Raw genomic sequence first — 20336 nt, forward strand, 5'->3', positions numbered from 1 at the left:
AAACGGCATGAAAGAGTTTTTAAATAGCCAAATACCTCCTTTCTCTTAAACGAACAAAACTATTTCTATATAATTTATCGTAAGACCTATATCTTGAAATAGATAGAAAGAAAAAGATTTTGACGAAGATTTATTAGCTTCTGCTATTACAAATTAATATTTCTTTAAATTAAGACAAATTTAATAAAATTCGTCTATAAATTTTTATGAAATTATAGTCTCAAGCAATTAAATTATCCATCGTTATAATGAATCCGCTTCCTTCGCTCCTAATCTCGACACACGTAAATCTCTGTCACCCCCTTACACCCTCTCCATTTCATTATCCCTAATCTAATTACAATTCGTCAAATTTACCATTTACCCATTTTTCCTCCCCTTCCTTCTGCTATTTCTCACCTCGTGTTCGACACCCGAAACCATGAGTGGGCTCCGGATTTCCAGAAAATCTCATTTTCCATCCGAGCGTCGGCCGAATCTTAATCGGTCGACGGAAATATGCTGCGAGATGTATAATGCTCCGTAGGAAATGACGTCATCACTCAGGGCAACGTTAGAGAGAGACAGGAAGAGGTGGACAGCGCGGAGGAACGGAGGGGGCGCGAGGAACCGAAGGGGTTCGGCACCACGAGGGAGAACGGCCACCGTCGAGGGGAGGAATGGGAGGGGGGGAGGTGGAGGAGTGTGCGGAGAATGAAATAGACAGAGATAAATAGAGGTGGAGATACGTGTACATACGTATTGCGCGAGGAGAGTGTACTGGATGGAGAAGAGGGAGAGAAAATGCGTGATGCGTGTCACAAGAGAGAGAGAGAGAGAGAGAGAGGAGAGGGGAGAGGACGGGGGTAGTAGTCGGAGAAACTACTAGCGTAGCTCCGACAGAGAGGGAGATTTTCGCGAAATCCCGGCAGGTAGCCTTGGTTGAGTTATGCTCGTATTTCCCGTCAACACATCCGATGATGTCTACGGTAATGTAACCGAAATGTATGAACGTTTCGTACTGCCACATTTGCACGTGTAAATGCCTATCGTTGCACGGACCCGTTCCCCCCTCCCTCCGCGATACCCTCTCGCTCTCTCTTTGCCCTCTTTCTCTCGCGCACGACACAAACACGTACGCGCTACGCCACGCACGATCAGAAGTCCGTGTCACGAATCGTACGATTTACATGTCGATAAGCTCGTTGATTACCTTCGTTGTACTAAAGTTTCCATAGGGGAACCGCGTGCGCTCTATGCTCGTTCGTATACGTTTTTTCCCCTGTTTGACGGGATCCGAGAGGCAATCAACGCGGATTCCTGTTTGCCAAGCGGTTTGGTCTCGTTGTTTGTGATCCATTTGTTCAACGGCACGGCACCGCCGTTATATACGGAGTTTTGTGGAACGATTTCGGCTTGTCGGGGGAGAGGGGGGAGGAAAAGGGAGGAAGGGGGAGGCATTTTAGCGATTAACCGTATGAAATGTTTATGGCGGTGTTTGAAAATAAACTGGGATCTGCTTGGGAAAATAGCTCGAGAACGAGAAGTTTCTTTTCTTCTTTCTGTCTCGTTTCTTTTTAGATATTTTCAGATTTAAGATGAATTTTTTCATAAATTGTTTCATTGTTTCGAATTGTAATGATCGTTGTATCTTGATCGTTGTATTTTTATTTTATAATTTCGTTATGAATTAAAAAGAAAGAAATCCTTCGATATCGGCGGAAAATTTTCTATAAAAATCCATTATCTTGAATCATTTAAAAGTAAACGATTTAAATTCATCCTTATTTGATACTTTCACGTTGTTCAGGAAACGTGAAACTTCGTTTAACGTGATTCTAGGTCACGTTTATTATTCCCTTTTTCCATGATTTAACGGCGGATCGATAACCGATCCGCGCCCTCGGAGTTCCTCGAAATAAAACCCGAATCGAGGCCGCGGGACGAAGGGTGGAAAACAAGCGGCTCTAGTTCGATTCTCTTTTCATCCCCACTTCGTTCCTGCTGAAACGCCCGCATGCGCCGTAAAAAAGCACGGCTGCCACGGGTTTTACTCTTCGAGCTTCGTCTACCGGTTAGCCGATAAAAAAGCTCCGCCGCGAGACTCGTCGTTGGACGGTGTTCCAGGCGCGTTGCCGTGTTGGTTTCTGTTCGTGCTGAATTTCATCGTGACCGCGTTCTCTTGGTGCGAGAAAATCCAGTTCAGTGGATGTACGAGAAGAGACGGACGAGGGGTCGAAGGTTGGAAAGGTTGGAGAAAGAAAGGAAGGATGAAGGGGAAAGAAGAAGAATTTCGACCGCCCGAAGAAGAGGCAACAAGACGAAGGGGAGAAAGGAAATTTTAAGGATATTGCCACGGTTATCTTCCACGATCTCGGCATCTGTTCTCGTGATCGTTCTAGTTGACGTCCATGGCCTCCAACGGTCGGCTATAAGGGTTGCTTCTCCGTGGAAACCCGGGGGTGAGAATAGGAACAGACCACGCCTCTTGTCTAAGGTTACCCCCACCTTGATCCTCGAGCAGTCTCCCTCCGCCACCGTGCGGGAAACCTAAGATTTTTCCACTTCACCCCCTTCCATACCACTTGCCGCCAGTATCCTCTTGGCTGCTACCCCCTCCTTCGCTACTCATTCACCCCTTACACCCGCCCCTTTCCTCTAGGAGAGTACCAACCCCCCTTCTTCTATTGATCCAGGTCTAAGGTCGTTTCTTGCGCTCTAGGAGCTGGCTACGCGAATCCCGCTGGACCGAAGGAAACCCCCGCCTTTCAACCCTTCCTTTTCTTTTTTCTTCTTTTCCCTCCTTTCTTTTTCTCTTTTTCTCGCGTAACCTTGAAAACTTCTTTTTCACTCGACCGCGAGATTTATGCCGGCCTTCAATGGAATTCCTCGCACACATTCGTTCCATGTATACGCGTGCTGTGCATGTGTAAGCAGCCACGCACGCCCCTTTGATAATTATCTTCAATCGTTATTTTTCCAATTAACAATGATTCGTTTATTTCGTTTGATATCTATGTTCCTTCTATTTTTATTTATTTTTAATTGTCTTTTTTTTATTATTTGCTCTTCATTGTGAAATCTTATTAAAGCTTATTTAAAGTTAAATACGTCTCTTTAATTACCGCAAAATAGAAAATTTTATATTCATTGGGAGCATTCTCTTTACAAATACAGTGAAAAAGCACGAGAAATCTCGCGTTTTCTAGCTAAACGAGAGAACTTTCACCGTTAAACCGCGACCATGTCGGTCGTTTCTGACGTCATAGCTGGAACAGTTTTATAGAATCTCCTTTAGTAGTTCTGTGCGTGTATAGAATGTAACACCCAGTCCACGTCCCATGGTGAATGAACGTGGTGGTTAAGAGAGCGCGGGGGTGAAGGAGCGGCGCTTTAGCCGGCGGCTGTTAAACACGCCGGGTCTTATCGGTAAAACTGTTCTGTACAGGGCTACCACGTTCAGCCATTGGCCACGAGAGTATCTGTAGCCTTATACTCGTTGTCTGCCAGGTATGCATGTCAGTACATTATACAACATTAATGCCGGCTCGCTAAAATCGTTCATGCAAGAAATCCATGGCGAATCGTTAGCGAATCGTTAACGACGTACACTTTACTTACTCGCTCCTCCACTATTCAGGTCTCGTTAATTTCTAAAAACTAATAATCGATTTAATTTTCCGTGAAATCATTTTTTTCTCCCTCTTTTTTTTTTTTTATATCACTACTTTATATCAACTTTCAGTTATCTCCAGCCGCTGTTTCTAATTTCATCGCTCTACTTCAATTATTCCAACTTCGTGTCGTCCATTGTCTGCCGCATCTATTCGATACTCGTTCGGTACATTCGACTTCGAGGGGAGTCTCTCGTCGAGGAGAATACAGTGCACGCGTTGAAGAAAGTTCAACAAGTTTCCGACGAATTGTTCCAGTTCGCTCGATTGTGTTTCACTTCGACCATCCGATGCTCGATACTTTGCCCAGTCCTACACCCATTGTTTCCCCCTTACCAACGAGTAATAAATTTTTTAAATTTTGTCTCCCTTCCTAAATTCTCTCTTCTCATGAGATTTCAATTCTCTTTAAGATATTATACTTAAAAGACAGAATTCTCTGTAAAACGTTAACAGTCTATTGTCGGATCTTTAGAGCGTAGCATCTCCAGGGAATAGAGAGATCATTTAATTTGCATCGATATTTGCTGCTTCCCGGTTCTGCCCGATAGATAGGCTGCACCGTATGAACAGATACATAGGAAGGATCACTTATAAGCCCGAAGTACATATGTATTCGCGGCAGCCTTTCTCGGCATTAGGTAGCAAGGGCCTTAGAGGTCTCCTGGCAACCAAGCCTATCAAACTATCTTACGGTCTAACCCTTACCAAAACCTTCCTCAACCCCTGGAATCTCACTTAGAGCCCTTAACGACTGACCCCGCGGGAGACACTGCGAAATTGAGAAAATTATCCAGGCTCCTCGCTATGTTGTGCGGAGACGATGATTGTACGGTTCTCACGTCCCCTGATTGTAACCCCGTGCGACGCCACCCTCGATTCCAGAACTTGTACGCATATATAAGAAATTCTGAAGGGGCAGTGAAATTAAATGGCCGACCGGCAGGCTGCCATCTTACTTGCGAATTAAGGAAAGGGTGGCTGGCCGACCCTAGCGGAAAGACCCCTGCGAACTGTCCATTGCAGGGGGGATGTTTCATTATGCTTAGTCTGGAGGCTTCGCCATGATGGAGGTTATAGTAACTTGGCGTATTTTTTTTCTTTATATTCAACGATATATAATGTGTTTTTTTTCTTTTATTGCTCGATTATTTGCGTAAAGATTTTGTTCTTTCTTCCTTTTCGCATATTTGTTGATTCATTGAATTATTTCAAATGCAAAAAAGATTGACTATTCCGAGATTTGTATAAAATAATAATCATTACTTTAGATATTTGTTATCCTTATCGTTGCAAATATATATTTAATATATATTTATTTAAATTTCCCATTTTGAATTTCAATTATGTATCTTGAAACAATTTAATACGTCTTCAATCATCCTGTATTTCCTTTCTCAACTCAGAATCTTCTCTTCGTCGAACGTTTTCGACTAGAATAGCCAAAGGTTATATTGTTCATCAATGATTCACGCAATTTGAGATTTTCAATCACAAATCGTTCATTTCGTCGATCCAAAGTCGTTCCTCGTATGCATATAAGCGCGTAAGTAAGGGTGCAGTGTGAGTTGACATAAGTGTGCGGATCGTAGAGGGACACCAACGACCAAAGGGTCGGTCTGTCGTCATTCTAGTACGGTTACAGCGGCCACGGAGCTTGACAGAAGTTGTAAACTTTATGGTAAACCGTGGCGGCGGCGCCGGCCACGTCCAGTAAATGGGGAAGGTGCCGGTGCAGCCGTGTGCTTAATCCAATCCGGAGTTTGTTCTTTCGACGATCGACGTAATCACCGGCCGCACGTAGTTTCCAACCTGGCTTGACCGACCTAACACTTCGTCTAAGGTTCAACCCCTCTCCACGTATGTATCTAATTTGTCGATGTTTGTCGATGCTCGCGCTTCCCGCGCGGCCTAATTGCATCTGATTCACGACTTTTCCAAAGTGTCGATTCAAGTTTCTTTCGTCGATGTGGCTTCGCGTCTTATTTGGCGGAGATCCACTCTCTTAAAGAGGATTATTCGTAGATAAAGGTGAAGCAATGATTGAAGCGTTATTAGATTTTTAATAATATTTGAAATATATCCAAAAAGAAAAGAAAGAATATATTATAAAATTTAATTTTTTATAATAACAACTTCCTTTATCAGACAGCAAGAAGAAAAAAGAATCTCTATCGTTTCTCATCATTCTATTTCTCTTCTCTTTCTCTCCCCAAAAAAGATAAATCTCAAGAAACTTAAATGTACTTCAAACGTTTCGAAGAAACTGACAATCATATTTCAAAGAAATATGATTTGATATACACGGTTTAACTATATATATGGGGAATCTATTTAACATGTAGTGACAGGCTACGTCTATTCGAGGGTGTTTCGCTTGGGACACGATTAATTATTGGGTTCCTTTTGGGGTTGCGAAGCTCGAGGCTTTGAGCTCAGTTGGGGGTGGTCGATGGTATGGGAAATATAAGATACGTTCACGGCCGACGTAGACACTCGGCTTAGCTTCCTCAGAGTATTAGATCAATAATTCTAACCTTAAACTGGCTCGGTCACGAGCATCGAACACGGTACTGCATGTAACGTGATATTGCTTTGCGTCGAATATTACTCTGAAGCACCTTTGCTCCGTTGGAATATAATGTTTCGATGGAAATTTCGATATTTCGTTTCAATGAAGTTGCCCGGCCAATTTCTACGCCAAAGTGGCGAATTCAATTCCCTGCAATTCCATTTCTTTCTTTCTTTTTTTTTCTCTTTCTTTTTATCTTTTAATTTCGTTCGATGGCTAACCTATATGGCTAAAGTTATTTCATTAGGATAAGTTATTTCATTTCGCGAAAAAAGTTTGCGGAGAAAGTACTTAAATTATACGCCTCAATTATGGTTTTTGCGGCTAATTACATTATCGGCCAAAAGTATGAGATTGTTTTAATTTGGTTAGTGGATTCAAAGTTATTCCTGTTTTACGAGAAAAGGAAGTTTCAATCGAAATTTAATCAGATTTGAAAAAATTAAATGATAAGCGCGATTATACGGATAATGTTACATAAATTAAAAAAAAAAATTAATTAAATGTTTAACTTAAGCGAGAAAAAAAATTATAATTAAAGAATATAATGACATTTTATATTACTTTATAGCGATATGAAAATTTTCATAAATTCTGTTATTAATAATAACAAAACCAACAGCTTTTTTTTGTTAAATCATTTCAAAAATATCATAATTTAAATCGATAATAGTTACATAATTTTTTAAATCACTTAAAAGAAGAATTTAAAGAATACTCACCGAAATATTACAAGAACGAAGACATGGAACGATCATTGAAGTCACTATTTTTCTACGAAAACGAACAGAGCCATAAAATTTTATTACACGTTATTTTACGACCGAACACGTTTGAGAAACGACTGATTTTTAATGCGAGACACATAGAGAGGCAATAAAATTATTTTACTGGCCGAGAAAGATACTTTGGAGCGCGACGGTCGAGAACTATTTCATTGGATCGTGAAAAATTACTTTACGAGATGAAGGGATGCTGCATGGAGCGCAGCATCCCCGATACTGACCGACAAACCCAGATTTTCGTCTCTTGAAATACGCGAAACCAGTTCTTTGCCGTTAAACGCGAACAATTAAGAAGTGGAATTTTCTTTTTCAAATTCTAAACATTCCCCACCACGTGGAGACTTGCTTCTTTATTTCTCCGGTGCACGGAGGATGACCATTGGTCCACGACATCGTGAGAACACAGGGTGGTCCAGCTCTTAGTTACCCTTAGTCGCAAGAACAGGTTATTTTCTATCTTGGAATCTGGTATATAATGGTATAGTATTGATGCTTCCTTTTCGAATTTCCGAAACAAATTGTGCGTTTTTATCCTTCTCTCTTCCATCTTCTTCTTTTTTGGTGGATAACGGGTAATGCAATTCATTCAGCTGTTCATGCGGACAAATGATCGAGAAATTTTGCAATGTTCGTGGTGGAGTTTTTGGTAGGGTTTTTTTTGGGAATTTATGAAAGCAGTTTTGTCAATGTTTTATTCATATCGACGAGTAATTTCAATTATAATTTTGGGATTATAAATCATAAGAGATTTATAATATCTGTTAGTGCGTCAATGTTGGATTTTATATTTGTTTAATTATTAATTTATTTTTAATAAAGTTTTATTATACATTTTATTTCTTATTATAATTCTTTTCTTATTATTTATATTTGAAATAAATATTTGACGTATAAATTATAATAAAGTATAAGATGATTCTCATAATTTTTATGTTTTATTAGTTATCAAAAATCTTAATTATTCATTTTATATCTTATACTTTTTATTATAATTTTTATTATAATTTTATACAAGCATTTCTATCAAATAACATTTTTAAATTATATAATAATTAATATCTCATTTAAATTAAATAAAATTATTCTAGTAGAATTTTTTTTACATATATTTCATTCTCTATGTATGCTTATATGTTTATAGATATTTAACAATTAATAATTATTAAAATGTTTTAAAAAATAATACAAATCAATATGACATAAGAAAAATGTATATACTATCATATGCAAAATTTTCTGAAGCTGTTAAATCTGCCCTGGCCAGTTTCATCCCTTCTAACTCGTCTAAGGGTGGATGTATTCCACGCATCTCTCGCGCATAAGATGACCAGTGGTCAAATGCCGTGAGAAAACAGCGCGGTCCAGAGCAGCTTTTCGATAGAACAGGTTTTCATCTTTTCATTCACATTTTCAAATCAGTTACTCTGTGAACAGATCTGTAGCTGTTTTCTCATCTTCTCATGAACTTGTTTTGTAAAATTTCTTTTATCTTGTATGCAATATATATAAATATTTTTGAATAATTTACAGTTATAACAATTTGCCATCACGTTCGTTAATTTTTCATTCATTTTTCTTAATTTATATCCAATCTTCGTTTCTATTTTTAAATTTTTAGAAATTTTATTATAAAGAATGAGTAAAAATAATTTGTAATTTTATTTCAAAATGATTTAAATAATTAAAATAATAATTTATTAAGTAAAAATTGATTCATGAAAGATATTTTTATTTTTCTTTTCTAAATTTGTATCTTTCTTGTATATTTAAAAGACTATCAATTATATTATTTTCACTTGCAAACGATAATTAAGATAAACAGCGTTTCTTCTGCAGATTCATCGATTAAACGATTACACGAAACACAAGGGGTTGCTTTGTCTTTCTCAACTTTTCACCTCCACCACTCTCTCTCTCGGTCACGATCCTTACGGATTATGCGGATCTATCGTTCGCAAAATCGCATAATACCACGATGGTGCTTAGGCATGTAAGGGTTGAGACATGGGTTTAGGGTGGGTGTGTGCCGTAATGTTCGTATCATTAATCGAGCGTCAAATAACTTCGTACAAAATGGACCCCTATATTCAATGGAATTTTCCCTACAGACGAGTAATTCTGTAGAAATGTTATTGAAATAGAGTCCTGCTCTTCATGTATATTTTATCTGATTGAATAAATTTCTTCTATGTCGCGTTACGTAAAATTTCAACGTTGACAATGAATATAAGAATATTAAAAATAAAAAGAAAAAAATTAACGAAAAAAATCGCAAAAATTTTCCACAATCATACACACGTTATAGAAAAAGTTTAATTTAATTTAAGTATACGTAATTTATTCGTTTAAGTAAGTAGGTACTAACGGTTTGAAGTTAGATTTCTATTTCAATATCAGGGGGTAAAAACACGTGCGTGTAATTGAATCCATCGCGACTCTTGAATTTCATTTTAAAATTAATTTCGACTTCGCTACCAATTGCCCGGTGGTCTGCGCGCTTAGCTTTTCATTAAATGTCTTATTCCACGATTATGGCGGTCTTCGTGATTGCATAACTTCAACTACGATTGCACACGAATTCCATTTCGAGTCGATTGCAGTCACGACGCAGTAGCAGCCATATTTGCATGGGTTAGGAATGGTAGTAGCAGAGTTCGTTGATTTTCCGAGAAATTCGCGCAGAGAGGGGATTGGTTGAAGACACAAACCGCAATTCCGTTTGTCGATATACGTTGTTTGACTTGAAGAATTCGATATCAATAACACGCTCTATGTTTCTTCTTTCGACAAACGGAAGTATGGTTCGTTGTTAAACGAATTCTTCGCAAGAATATTTCGATGTTTATTTTTATTTTCAAGAGTTTGTATTATCGATTGAATTTGGTTATAATTATTTTACAGAGAAGAATTTTATTAGAGATATTTTTACATTTCAGAAGAAAGACAGCGTACGAAATATTTTTAATTTTACATTACATAATTTTTAAATTGTTTTGTAATTTTATTTTTTATCCTTCCATACTTACAAAAGAATTTAAACGATATTAGACTTTTTACTTAACAATCCAATTTTTACAATTTTTAGAATTTAGTGATACTCAACTTTTTTTTCAATCATCATAATTCTCTTACATCTTATAACAATTATATATAATTATAATATTTATATATAATAATATTTATAATATTATATATAATTATAACAATTATATTTAAAATGCATTTAACAAGATTAAAATTTTTTTTAAACAAAGAACAAAGATAACTATTAGTCTTATAAGTACAAATTAACTTATAAGATGAAAAAAAAAATAGCAAAATAAAAAAAAATATACATTTACTTGTTGACCTTTCTTTCAAATCTAAAAAATTTGAAAAATATTATTGCTATAAGAGTTCTTCCTCCTAATTTCTTCCAAATCGTTAACATATCGTCCCTCGAAAATCATCGAAGTTCACAAAGAAGGTTCGATAAAGTCGTAGAAGGTAGCTCAGAGGTCAGAGGGGGGAGTAACAGTGGGGGCAACGATGTCGGCAGAGAAGACGGGAATGGAGGTGGTGTTGGAGGCCGTGGTGTTTGGAGGTTAGACCGCAGTTACAATATCGCTTGATTAGAAATGTACATAGCGTATATGCGCGCGGGCCGCATATCCAGATGGTAGGGTTGGGTCGATGCCTGGGCAACTCCATAGTTTAATGCACGAACCGTAGAACTTGCAATAAGGAAGGGTTGAACGGTGGAAGGGGGCTGAGGCGGAGGTGAATAAGGGGGGGAGGTAACTCCTGGGGGTGTAGGGGGTCTCTGCATGCACACGTACACACACGGTTAACGGGAGTTCCAGTCTGCAACATAACGCGATCGCACTACTTGCTCCTTGCTTGTTGGCCCTCCAGAGAGAATGCTCGTGGTCTCGTATACCTTCGTATACCTTCAAATTCCCACGAAATGCTTCCGTGGTACCGTTCTGACGTCAAACTCCCAGGGACGTTTCCTTCGAATGCGTTTGGGTCAACAATCTCTCTATCTCTCTCTTTCGCGATGTTTGATTGCATTCGATGGAATCATTCTAACTGGAATTGATCTAGAATGTGGATTCACTGTTCCATAGTTCTTCTCTCTCTTTCTCTCTTTGTTTTGGATTTATTTAATTAGATAGAGAGATGTTTTAATCTTGTCTATCTAATCAATTAATATTTTTTTTATCGTTGTTTCCTTTTTCTGGAATTAATAATATTGCAAAGTTTTTTAAAGAATCATTTATATATAGATAGTGATGTAATATAGATAGAAATGTTTTATAGATAATTATTTTTGTAATGTATTTATTTAATACATTACAACTTTTAAATTTTTGAAAGCAATACACATTTTTTTTCTTTTATTTGCATAAAATATAATGTTTAAAATATTTAGCAAAATTTTCATTATCATACAAAAAAAATTAACTTTTTGTATGAATGTACTTTATTCATTATGTATAAAATTAAAAGAAGAAACACCATACTTCTTTTTCTTACAATTATTATTTATTTCTTCCTGTTAAATAAACATCTTACATAAAATACAGTCAGAACTTATAAGGGCCAAAGAGACGTAAATAATTTCAATAAATACTCGCGTGTATATTCTGCGAAAGGCGCATTTATTACGTTTGTGTATGTACTCTGTGTGTTTGTGTGTGTATGTACGTAGCAAGATAGCTCTATATTAGCGTTATACCTTAGTTCCTAAATCAGCGTACGCTTAGACGTCCGTGTTACCAGCCACTGCAGCTCCGTCCTCGAGGAATATTCAGCCATTCCTCCTGCTTTGCCCTCAGCTTTCTCGTTGCTCTCGTTTCTCTTCGGTTGCCGGTTCTCTTCGTCTGTTGCTCTATCCTCGATTCGCCCAAAGTTTGGAGAGCTCGCGCTTGAGAGGAAACGCTGAACGTCACTGCAATATCGTCTAATGTTCTCGAAGAAGATGGCGGTTGTAACGTTTGATACGTTCCCCACGTACACGGAATAGACATGATTTTCCTTTTGATGACGGTTGGCTAAATTGAAACTGAACATCAACGAGAAATCGGAAAGATTTGATTTCCTTTAATTTTCTAATTTTCGAATTATATATGCTTAAGCCAACACTGGTTTTCAGCCAAACAGTAATTAACCGACGCTTGGTTTACTTGGATCCTTGTAATTTGTACCAGGAAACATCAAAGCATCGATCAACTAACTATCTTTCATCATATATTTACTTATCGATATTAGTTTGCACAAAACTTTACCGAAAATTTCCACTAACAAACTTTAGATTATAATACGATATCGTAATCATTATTTTGAAAAATATTATTGCAACAGAATTTTGTATACAAGATTAAATTTTACGTAAGAATGTTCGAATATACGTTGATAAAGAAAGTATTTGATTCGTAGCATATCCTCGATAAAATTTAAAGCGTGCAAATATCCTTGTCAATACTAGTGCAAAATTAAAATTAATATAGATTTAAATTATACAAGAATATTATAAACCAAAAATATTAATAGAAACAAAAATAAAAATCAACGAAAGTAAATAAAAAAAAAGAAAATGAACAAGTTTACGATCTTAATACTTTTTTTCTTCATCTTATTAAAAGTTCCACGAACAAAAAGATCCCGTTTACGACTCAACATATATTAAATATTAAACTTAAAGCAACACAATCACAATTTCCCGCAACTTAAACATTGCACGCGTTTCCCACGCGAAAGTTATTTCATTTGATACGCGAAACTTCAATATCAGTGAGCAGCGGTAACGCGGGCAAGTTGAATCGTGTAGATTCAACCGTGAAAGCTCTCCACTTCGTTCTTACCGGCGTCTAACTTATATACGCGGGCAACTGGAATAAGCCAGCCTTGAGCCTACAGATCCGGCAGACCGTAACGACGGCACAGTGTCTCAGAGCGGAGGCGCAAGACAAACGACGTTGTTTTCAGGGAGATACCGAAAACACCGGGAGAAGCGGTTCCTAGTAGTTAATTAGCTGAATAATGCAGCGTTAATCTAGTCAAAATTGCATGCATCCAGACCACGCACGTAGTTTCGTTCTGGCAAACTCACTGGGAGGGGGAGGGGAGAGGGGGGCTTCGCTGTTCGCACGCCAAAGTACACGTATGCACGTGTGCGAATGCACACCGACAAGTTGAGGAGGATGAGGGAGGGAGGGAGGGAGGGACGGAGTACACCAAGTTGGATTCGCTCTGGCCGGGTGCGAACAGCATCTTCCGGTGTATTGAATATTTTAAGGATACCATTTGCCGGCTATCTCGCCGGTTGTTTCAAGACACAACCGGCTCGATACATCAACCCCTACCCCCTCCACCTATCTCACCTCCCCTCCGTTCGGGATACAATATTTTGCTGTAGTTTGCATAGTCTTCATTATTCAAGTTCGGAGATTAGTGGACCGTTACCAGCAGGTGTTTGCCAGCTTTTGCATGCCGTGGTTAGTCTCTCGTTGTTGGAACGAAGTTTAAGGGAATTCGTGTTGTAACGTTGAAGATGTGTTGGGAAGTTGTTATTTTTTTATGGTCCGTTAGATTCCGGATTTGGTTTAGGTGTCGGTAGGTTTGCACAGTTTTGTGTATGAATGTATAGTTTCATCCTGTAATGTTTATTTTATATTTATTATAATTTATATTTTTCGAAACAAAAAAAAAATGTCAAGAAATATACAAGGAATATTAGAAATTAAAGAAAAATGTAAATTTGTAGAAAATTGTTTTAAATAAAAATTAAATTATGAATTTTTTTACTAAAAAATGCAATACATATATATATGTATTGTATATGAATAATTTTGTACAAATAAAATAATTTTTAAATTAAATTCAATCTTTTGTCATTAATTTAATTTTGTATACAAAATAATATTCTATGTGACAATGAAAATTATATATCAATAGTAATTTTTTTGTAATTAAAAACAATTCTCTAATTAAAAATAATCAGCTATTGTAGTAGTTTGGTGGGAAATAGAGGGAGGTCAGGGGTTCTATGCAATCTCCTTTATTCCATAGTCTCGAAATTCGTGGTAGAAGCAAAGCAGCTGCACTGTGATCGAAAGTAATTATATTAATTGCATTGCACATCCCCGCTGTTGCATGAGGTATTGGTTCATCGCCTCATCGGTTAACGCGCTCTCGTGTGCGTGTACCACCCACAATATTTGTGTGCCGAGGCTTGCGTGTCGGGCAAGTGTCGAAGGAAGCTAAGTGCGCAATTAAATGTTAACGAATTAACGTCTGCTCGAGACGTCGTTGCGGAGGAATGACTTGTTAAATAAATGCGTCCTCTCGCCTCGAGTGAAATTCGAAGACTGAAAGCAAAACAAATTTATACGAATCGAGTCAACGAAACGAATTAACCTTTTCGAAATTAATATATATTTATACTTATACTTTTCGAAATAATAGGACATTATGTTTCAAAATAAATATTATGTGAATTTTAGAACTGATTTATCGAGACGATATTAAAAGTGAGATTATTAATTTTATTTGCAAATTCAGATTTAATTTATTATTTTTAATTGTTATTATTTTTAATTAGTTATTTATTATATTTCGTGTTTTATTTATTATTTATTTATTATTTATTTATTACAAAAGTTCAAATAATTTTTGAATAATTTATTATTTATCATGGTTATTGTAATTTGTTGATGACCATCTGCATTATTGATGAAGAAATTTTAAAAAATATATAGCGTATGATCTTAAGCTTGATATTTTTATAATATATTTCCAAAATTATTCGATTGATAATTCGTATATATTTGTTTCTTAGAAAAAGTTTTTGTAAAATTCTAATTTTTATTAATTATTTAAAAAAAAAGTTCCTCTCAATATTTCTATATCGTTAATTTAACATTTTGTTTTCCCATAATTGGCATAGGAGTTTCTCCCACGTTCTCGATGCTCTATACGATATTGCAGTATTTCGATTCGCAAACAATGGGAAGGGAAACCGTGACCAAAGAGAACACGAATCCATGCACGGGTCTCAATGTTGGCCACCACACAGGCAACGCCCGTCATTTCCTTATAATTACTCTATTTCCTCCTGCGCCTATAGTTATGTCGTAGCAGCCAGTAGGGCGGAATCGATGGTAGAAAACGGCAGATATTGGAACGCAACGTACGATCGTGTGGGCGAAACCCGGAGGAGGGGCACGGCTCGTTCGTTTCAAGATATCGAGGAAATGAATGGGATTGGCTGCTGGGCAAAATTGCACTCTGATAATTACCTATTAGCTGCACTGTCCCTGGCATCGTTCTCTATCCTGAAGAACAATGCCTGTCATCCAATCGTGCGAATAATCACCGAGATCTTTCGTCCAAGACTTGTGATTCCAAATACTTACTAGATATTCATACATGTAGATATTTTATATGAGATAACGTAATTGCTTAGAACGTGCATAAGATAAGGTAATGTAGATTCGATATAAGATTCGTTTTAAACGATTATCTTAAAATTATTACTTATTAATTTATATGAAAATTTTATTATATCACTTCTCTTTTACAGTTTAGAAATTATATACAATTTTTCATTTAAATTAAATAAACATATATAAAATATCTATAATCGATATTAAAGAACAATTTCTTCTCGACTATATTTTAAATTCTAATAATTTCTCCTTTAATAAATCAAACTTTTTGTTTCTTGTAATTGACACAGAAATTTATCTCCTAGCATACAAATTATCATATATACACCTAATAACTTCTCTTCGCATGTCAAAAATTCGATCGTCCGAAAGATACATCGTTGCGACAAAGTAAATGGTCACGATCGATTCGAAAATCTCTGGAAAATCTCTCTCTCTCTACCCATTTGCAAAGAGTAACGGAGAACTGGGTCGTGGACATCCTTTCCTCCTTTCCATCTTCCATCCCGTGCGATGGAGATTCCGGTCGGTGGTCGATGTTTATGCGGCCCATCGGTGGGATGAGTGTGTGCAGCAACAGGGTTAGTTGGCGGCCGCTCGAGCCCGAGTCTTTCCAGATAGAGAGACATCTCTCTGAGGAGAGACTGGAAAGCCGCGATCCCTGGTGCGGACCGGTCGAAATGCCTGGGGGTTGATTGATTAGAGGGTACGTACGAGAGAGAGGCCGAGTCGAGGCAGAGTTATACGGTGCGGGTTAGTTCGGCAGGGAGCGTAGGTTATTTGGGCGGTGTGGAGACGCGGCGTTGGTTCGAGCCGGTTGGGCGAGGAGAGGGCGAGGGGAGGAGGGCGAGGAGGAAAAGTAGGTGGAGGAAACTGGTGGGCACCCCCGGGGGAGGAGGTCAGAGGGGAGGAAGAGAAGGAAGGAAGGCTGGAGGCGGTAGTTCGAGGTGCTACAGTTTATAATAGTTGCCACCGCCCTCGGGCCAACCGACCCTGTCCGCAACTTTCACAGAGTTGCTTAAACCTAACCTCCCCTCGGCCGTTGGACGATCAAGTCTCGTCCACCCACGATCCCAAAGAATCGAGGTTATTCGAGTTGCTCGTTGCTAACTCGTCCCCCGTTTGCGAAGATCCGTTTCGATTGTTCGGATGGGTTTCCTGTTTGGCCAGGCACGGCCGCGGATGGGGGTGTCTTCGCGCGATATTGGGGGCGCAAGTGTTCGGTTACAGCCAATAGAATAGCGGCCGAGTCGGGCACGTGTGCCGGAGATTAGTTTGTAGTTCGTGGTCGAAGAAAAAGCGGAGTTATTAGCTGCGGTTAAGGGTCACCTGGCGGAAAGATGACGAGGTCAGGTGGGCGAGGGTCTGACTCTCGCTCACCTTCTCCACTTTGACGTCTGTCGTTTTTGATCCTTGTTCTTTTGTGCTATTAATGGATAGATGGGAATTTTCTTGTTTTTTATTGAAGGAGGATTGATGAGATCAGTTTATTACACGTAATTTTTTAGGTATTATATAAAAATAGTATTTGTACGAATTTAAAGAATCAAAATTTAGAATATTGTTGCATAATTCATGTTTCATTTTCATTTTGCTTGCATATTATTTTATTTTATTCTTCTATATTTTTGTATATGAACGATTTACATAAATATTTTTTAATAATCTTGTAGTTTTCTTCTTTAAGATAATTTCTTAAAGATTTTCTTCTTTAAGATAAACTCATTCAGATTGATCGTTTGCTTCTTCTTCTTCTTTGCGATACAATTACGGCGAAAGAAGCAATTTATATGTTCGCATACTCGAAGCTGTATACCGTGCAGTTTCTCGGTCCCGTGACAGCGGCCTCCGTTATAATTCTCCGTTATCTATGGAAATTCTAAACCGTACTAAACAACAATATATATCCCAAAACTATGTAATTCTCCGTACGTGTATACACAATATGCAATATGCGCTAGCAAGAGCTGCGATTCGACTACGATCTCGTTCGCTTTCTTTTCCTCATTTCGTTTCTTTTCGATTCGTTGATGTTTATTTTTTTTTCCATTCCCTTTTGAAATATAATTTTTTCCATCGCAATTTCTCAATAATACAACTTTTTAATTTTCGTATATTTTTATATCAATTGTAAGAACAGAATATGCAAGTTAATTATCGAATTTTGAATTGAAAATTTAAATCTAAATTATTTTTTTTATTATCGACGAAGATTTTGTTTCATAAAAAAGAAAAAAAAATCAAAGAAAAATCCTAGAAAATCCCATCTCCTAAAATATTCTCATCGTCCATTCATTGCGAAATCTTTCCGTCCATTGAAGTTATCAATTTTCCAAGTCGGTTTCCTTCAAACGGTCGTGAAAGATTCATCGTGGATTTCTATTTATGCTGGAATGATGACATTATCGAATACACGATCTCTAATTAAATAGGTATCTAGAAACGGTGCATCGTGCATGCGCTAATCAGCCGCCCCGAAGAGTTTTCACGGTAACTGGAGCACGGTCGGTCGATCCGGCGCGAAGAGGGGCAAAAGAGGTGAAGCTCGCAGAGACAGGAAGATGGATCGTTGCTCAGGTCCCGCAGCAATGTCCTTGGACGCTGTCTGTGCCTTAGGACAGCACGTAATCATACCAGTCCGCTATTACTTCCTATAACGCTATCTACGCCAGGAAACGCCATTGCTCGCTCGTTCCTACGTAGGTACGTGGTCCAGGGACGCCGAGGATGATGAGATCTGCAGGCTTGCATCCTGATGAGACTATTAGGATGGCTTGATAAGTCCATAATATTCTGGTCGATGCCGGGCAGCGCCGTCGAGTCCACCCGGTGTCCTCGCCAAACCGCTGCACCCCCCCCCCCCCCAACCCCTGACAGCCCTGTACCACCGACACCACCCCACACTACAACCCTCTCCTCCCCTCCCCTCCCCTTTGAACCCCTCCTCCTCCACCACCCCTTTTACGCGGAGATATATACGTGGACTACCTTCGGTCAGATTGACGACGAGATAACTGATGCTTCCCATCGACTTTGTTAACCTCAAACTCCGATCATTCCTCGACCCAGGAATCGTAGCTTTTGGTCGATGAAGGATTTTCCGCCAGATTTCACGCCAATCGTTCCTTTGCTCCGATCCTACCTTAACCCCTGTGACATTCTACCTCTGCAACACGTTCTATTTGTGGTCCTTTGAGCTTTGGGGGATCAATGTATCTTGTTAACGACACGTGTTTTTTTTTTCTTTTTTTCTTTTTCATCGTTCTCGCATCGACGATCTCTAATAATCTCTGAGGTCGAGGTATTTTCCCAGTGAGGCGAAAATAGGTGACTGAGAAATTTGGAAGAGAAATTGATATCTCTTGTCTGAGTGAAGCAGTTTTAAAATTTGTTTAACAATGGCAATAGGGGTCATAATTAGTTTTATCGATGGTTTTCTCATATTATTAAGCTTTGTTTTTTTTTTCATCTATATTAAATTTATATGTATCAAATTATTCGTTTATTAAATAATTTATAAATTGAAATTGAATATAGAAATATAAATTCATCCAAGAAACGATGGTAACTATTTTTAATGAAAAATTGTTTTTTTAGATTTTTAGATCATCTCATCTTCTAGTATGAATAAGTAAGCATACTTAAAAATTCACAATTCCTTGGCTGATGTTCTCGATGAAGTACGATCATTCAAGGTGTTCCAATGTGTGGGAATAATTTTTTAATTAGAATAAAATTTACATTGACGATAATTTCTTGAAAAATTGTTTCAGAAGGATGAAACTTGAGGAAGTGACGGACTCTCTGTTCTATCCGTTGCGGACGAATGGTCTGTGTCACCCTCTCGAAGCGGTTGGAAATTAACTTTGAGTATTACAGATGTCGAGGCGCGCCGCGGCGAGAAGCTAGCACCTTGTTAGTCTGACAAATTCGGTCCGCTTCCCCTTCCTTCTGTCCTCCACTTTGCCGTATAAGCAGTTAGTTCCATTCCGCGGAGAAACACCGAGCCTGTTACTTACGGGACTATCTATTTGTAAATTATATTTTCCTTCTTTGATACAAGCACAGGGATCTTTGCTTGATCCGTTTAAACGAAGTCCTTATCTTGTCCTGTACAAATTCTGCTCCACGCTGAGTAAATTAGTTGGCAGCTTGATTAAATGTAAACTCGACTTAATATACCCTTTTTCCTCCTCTTTTTTTTCCCTCGTTTCGCGTTAAAGGGGGAAGTAATTTTAAAAAGAGTTTAATCTAAAAGAATGTATTAAATGTTTTTTCATAATTTAATATATTTTTTAACGTATATACTCGGTTTTTAATCCTCGGGATTAATATAATTTTATTGAATTAAAAAAGGATAAAGCGAAGAGCAGAATATTTTTCCAATCTTTCTCTTATTAAGATGGAAAGTGTGTAAAAATAATGAAATAACAGAACTTTCTTCTACTATAAAAATTAGATTTATAAAGATATTATTATATTATCGCTATAAAGTTTTCAATCTTCTTAATGAATTTGTTTCAATACATTCCATACTGAATTCGAATCTTGAAATAAAGAAAAACAAAAAAAAAAGGAAATATCTCAATCTTAACTCTCGATCAACGAACGATTATTCGTTAATTCAAACGCGTGGGGACCACCCCTTCGAAGGAAAAATCCCCTAATTTATTCGAATTGATGCGTTGGAGGTAGGTGTCGGAATGCCACAGGCAGCTGGTGTCCCGGCTGCCCGTTCGAAATTGGCGAGAATGGAATCTCGAGCAGTTCCAGAAGTCACCATCCTTGCGGAGGGTGTCGATGGTTGGCGGGACGGTGTTTGCTCGCTTAATCGGCCGACCCAGGGCGCCACCCCCTCCCCTCACACCCTATCCCTTTCCTCCCACGCTTTCCT

At 38.0% G+C, this 20336-nt stretch overlaps 1 protein-coding gene across 5 annotated transcripts; it reads left to right on the forward strand.

Annotated features, from left to right (window-relative positions):
* Positions 1–1817: 1817 nt before the first annotated feature.
* Positions 1818–20017, forward strand: LOC100576603. 5 transcript variants are annotated; one of them, XR_003304667.1, is made up of 4 exons: positions 1818–2441; positions 2676–3489; positions 17875–18145; positions 19040–20017. XR_003304667.1 is itself a non-coding variant. In XM_006559775.3 (3 exons), exons 1-3 carry the CDS (start codon positions 2189–2191, stop codon positions 17905–17907), a joined length of 348 nt encoding a protein of 115 aa, XP_006559838.1. In that variant the 5' UTR covers positions 1998–2188; the 3' UTR covers positions 17908–18916. The 5 variants fall into 5 exon arrangements, 1 of the variants encoding a protein (XP_006559838.1); XR_003304665.1 differs by having other exon boundaries at positions 1996–3489; XR_003304668.1 differs by having other exon boundaries at positions 1998–3489; positions 19216–20017.
* The last annotated feature ends 319 nt before the right edge of the window (positions 20018–20336 follow it).

The sequence above is a fragment of the Apis mellifera genome, linkage group LG5 (genome assembly GCF_003254395.2).
Source record: "Apis mellifera strain DH4 linkage group LG5, Amel_HAv3.1, whole genome shotgun sequence".
NCBI lineage: Eukaryota > Metazoa > Arthropoda > Insecta > Hymenoptera > Apidae > Apis > Apis mellifera.

Coding starts and splice junctions, on each gene's coding strand:
- LOC100576603 (XM_006559775.3), top strand. CDS start 2,189: ATGTACGAGAAGAGACGGACGAGGGGTCGAAGGTTGGAAAGGTTGGAG. Junction 2,442..3,427: donor TTCTCCGTGGAAACCCGGGG/GTGAGAATAGGA, acceptor TGTTCTGTACAG/GGCTACCACGTTCAGCCATT. Junction 3,490..17,874: donor TTATACTCGTTGTCTGCCAG/GTATGCATGTCA, acceptor CTAATTAAATAG/GTATCTAGAAACGGTGCATC.